The following is a 3,825-nucleotide window of genomic DNA, read 5'->3' on the forward strand; positions in this document are numbered from 1 at the left end:
TTAATTTCCAAGTCCAAGTTTTTTTTTTTTATTTCTGTATGAGTTATCAATTTTCCTTTTAACTTATTGTGTAAACTTGTCAAATCACTTTCTGTCTCTGTGTTTCAATTTTCTAATCTGTTAAAAAGAGTCAAAGGAAAATAACTTGAATTATCTTCAAATATTAAAATATTATACAGTTTCCTCTACACTGGTAAAAGCATCTAGAGTAGGCTAAATATGCAAATTAGACAAAACTAGAAAGCTACTACTATATTTTCTCTTTATAGGTATTTCAAGTTCCTGAGAAGAAAAGCATATATTAATCTTTGAGTCAAAACTTGTCTTGGGGCCGGCGCCCGGCGTGAGAGATGGGGCTGCCGGCTGTGTAGGGGCCATGCCGCCCGGGCCCCGGGCCTGTCCCGCTCCGCGCCCCGGCCGCCGCGCCCCGCGTCCGCGCCGGCATGGTGAACCTGGCGGCCATGGTGTGGCGCCGGCTTCTGCGGAAGAGGTGGGTGCTCGCCCTGGTCTTCGGGCTCTCGCTCGTCTACTTCCTCACCAGCACCTTGAAGCAGGGGGAGAGGGCAGTGAGAGATCGGAATCTCCTCCAGGTTCAAGAGCGTGAACAGCCCATTCTCTGGAAAGTGCAGTTTAACTTGGGCAATAGCAGTCGGCCCAGCAACCAGTGCCGGAACTCCATTCAAGGGAAGCTCCTCATCACGGACGAACTAGGATACGTTTGTGAAAGGAAGGATTTGCTGGTGAATGGCTGCTGTAACGTCAACGTCCCGGGCACTAAGCAGTACTGCTGTGATGGCTGCTTGTCCAACGGCTGCTGTAGCGCTTACGAGCACTGCGTCTCCTGCTGCCTGCAGCCCAACAAGCAACTTCTCCTGGAGCGCTTCCTCAACCGGGCAGCTGTGGCATTCCAGAACCTCTTCATGGCAGTCGAAGATCACTTTGAATTGTGTTTGGCTAAATGCCGGACCTCATCCCAGAGCGTGCAGCATGAGAACACCTATAGGGACCCTATAGCAAAGTACTGCTATGGAGACAGCCCTCCCGAGCTCTTCCCTGCATGATGGGCGCAGAAGACTTGCCGTGCTCATGGCTGTGGCACGTGCAGCCTGAAGCCAGGCGTCCGCAGTCGCTAGTCCGTGGGAAGAAGAGAGGCGTCGTGCGGAAACCATGGCTTTGACCACTTCTCGTGTTGTACTCTGTGGCTTCACTCCCCGCCGGGCTTTACCAGAAGGGACTGTTGTGTAAAGCCCCGTGGAAACACTAGAGGGTCACATTCGAAAAAGACAGAACTGCGGGCGACCTTGTGGAGGGGTTGGCACTTGGAGCGCCTCCCCCATCGCAGCTGCTCAGGGCCTGTGGTCACTCAAGTTCTCATCGGGGCCCTTCACTGTCAAGTTATTTATTGGATTTCTTTGGAGTAGTGGGAAAATGATAATGTTTAGGAAAATGCCTTGTGATAGTTAAATATATGCCAGGAAACTGTTGTTTGTCTTGTGTTCTTGAGTTTCATGAGTTAAATCATGCCTTCACCCAGATCAAATGTTTGGCCTCTCAGAAAGGGGCATGTGCTCTCAAGGTCGTTATTTTTGGTTTTGTTTTAACAGCATCCTCAGGAGTGGACCCTGAACACCATATGCTGACATCTAAAATTGTCTGAAATCTCAAAGACACTCTTCCACTCTAATCTGGTGCCAGCCTTCTAGCAGCTGGCACCATGTGCTCTCAGCTGTTTTTCTCGTGGTATCTGGGATACTTGGATACCTATGTGTGAACACTATTTTAACCACAAGTTCTGAGTTATTATCCTGGAGGATTTCGTGCTCGTTTCCTATGAAATGACTTGTCTGCTCAGTTGGGTCCCGTGGGAGCCTCAGGAAATTTACCTCCTCCTCTCCTGTCATGGAAACCCTGTGTTAGGGCGAGTCCTCGATGGAGACACATCTAGCAACTGGCTGTAAGCAGTAATCCTTTATTGCCCCAGCTGCAGGAGATGTAGCAGGTGCAGATGTTCAGTTTCCCTGTAATTTGCAAAGAAGAAGAGGAGGAAACCCAAGGAGTTTCTATCAAGGAGCTGTAAGAGACTCGCATCTACCCTAAGTGGGACCCATGAATGGACGCTGGACGTGCAGGGTGCTGGGCCACACGCTCTGGGTGCTCCCTGCGTTTCTAGGACAACACTAATTCTCCTTGGGTCAAGGCCAAGAGCGTTGGGTCCTCAGATCAAGATATGCCCCTCGAATGCTAGCACCACTCTGCTCAGGAGTTCCATTCACGCACAGCTCTTACCTGCAGTCCTTCACTGAGCGCGGGATTGAGCAAGGTCTTTTCCATTTTTTTTGTTGTTCACGTTGTTGACCTTGGAGCAGGGCACTAGTGTTACAATTTGCTTTCAACACTTTCCAGTGGAGCGTTTTTTTTGGGGTGGCCATGTTTGCCTTCCTGTATGTTTCTACAGTATGTAATAGCGGTTTCCCTTAACTTCCTCCTATTACTTCTTAACACTAATCTTACCAAAGTAGTTTGTACCCCTAAATAAGTTTCCTTAGAGGGTAAACTGGCAGTTGTTTTTAAATGTTCTATCACCAGAAATGTATTCACTTTGCAGTGGACTTTTCGGATTCTCTGTATTCATGGGTGCTAAATCAAACTTTGTATGTGAAAGAAATGTGCACATCTGGACGTTTTACCATCGCATTCTTTTTGGTAACTCAGTATGCTGTTTGAGTCTGTCTTCTGTTGGTTGTCACTAGTATCAGTCTGTTTGAGCTTATTTGAACTCTTGAGCAATATAACAGAGATTTGATGTGAAAAAAAAAAAAAAAAAAAAAAAAAAAAAAAAAAAAAAAAAAAAAAAAAAAAAAAACTTGTCTTAATTTTCTAAATATTCTATATTACTTAGAATACTGAATTAAAGAATGAAATAAACAGTAATTGACTTGAATAGTAAGTAAAACAAAATATATCATGAATATTGGCTATTAATTGAAATTTCACAAATTTCCTACCCTTTATATTGTTAAAAAAATTGTACTAAAAGATAAAAACACCACATTCAAATAACTCTAAGTAAAGCTTATAATCTTACATTTTAACTCACTTTATGTTTTAGCTATATTGATAGCTAATTTGATTTTCATGCACATAAAAACAAAAGGGATGAAATTACTTCCAAGTGTTAGGTTAATACAGATAATTAAAATGTTTTTAATGTTCACACTCTTTAACAGCCATTTTAATTAAATCACCATTTCTCTCTTAACTTTATTATCAGTGGATAAATACTGTTAAACGGGATTTTGAGTAATCACTATACTAATTTTTTAAATGTTCAGGTATTGAAAGTTGATTGTTTCCTACATCAGAACTCAAGGGCTCTATATGGTGCTGAATAACTAAGCAATGTTTAGAGGATACAAGTTCAAACCAAAAAACTGGTATGAAAATTAAAGTGAAATATGTCAAGTTGCATACATCTGTCTGTATCATCCACAAATCGAAAACTAAGATGAACCTGCTCATCTTACACGTTTGTATTGTATGTCTACAAGTGTAACAGTTTCCTGTTTAAGTAGATTTCTTTTAGAAATCATCAGCCTAGGGCTATGCAAAGTATGAAGTCACGCAGTAATTTTCAATAAGAAAAAAAATCCTCTAACAAATTTTCAATTATCTAAGTAAGTGAGAGAAAGATGAACATTTATCACGACGAACAAATACACTGGCAACCTCATCCCTTTAACTTACTCAGAATTTTATCTAGTGATTTTGTATTTTATATAAAAAAAGATGTTACATATTTCCTTATTATCTATTACTCACTAGTGT

The 3,825-nt window shown here is 42.2% G+C and overlaps 1 protein-coding gene across 2 annotated transcripts; it reads left to right on the forward strand.

The window, feature by feature from the left end:
- The first annotated feature begins 334 nt into the window (after nucleotides 1-334).
- Nucleotides 335-2,158, forward strand: LOC117021785 (UPF0454 protein C12orf49 homolog). Of its 2 annotated transcripts, XM_033105151.1 has the most exons (2): nucleotides 339-566; nucleotides 712-2,158. In XM_033105151.1, the coding sequence occupies exons 1-2, from the start codon at nucleotides 377-379 to the stop codon at nucleotides 1,059-1,061; spliced, it is 540 nt and encodes a 179-aa protein (XP_032961042.1). In that variant the 5' UTR covers nucleotides 339-376; the 3' UTR covers nucleotides 1,062-2,158. The 2 variants fall into 2 exon arrangements, with proteins under 2 accessions (XP_032961041.1, XP_032961042.1); XM_033105150.1 differs by having other exon boundaries at nucleotides 335-2,158.
- Nucleotides 2,159-3,825: the final 1,667 nt, after the last annotated feature.

The sequence above is a fragment of the Rhinolophus ferrumequinum genome, chromosome 4 (genome assembly GCF_004115265.2).
Source record: "Rhinolophus ferrumequinum isolate MPI-CBG mRhiFer1 chromosome 4, mRhiFer1_v1.p, whole genome shotgun sequence".
NCBI classification, from domain to species: domain Eukaryota; kingdom Metazoa; phylum Chordata; class Mammalia; order Chiroptera; family Rhinolophidae; genus Rhinolophus; species Rhinolophus ferrumequinum.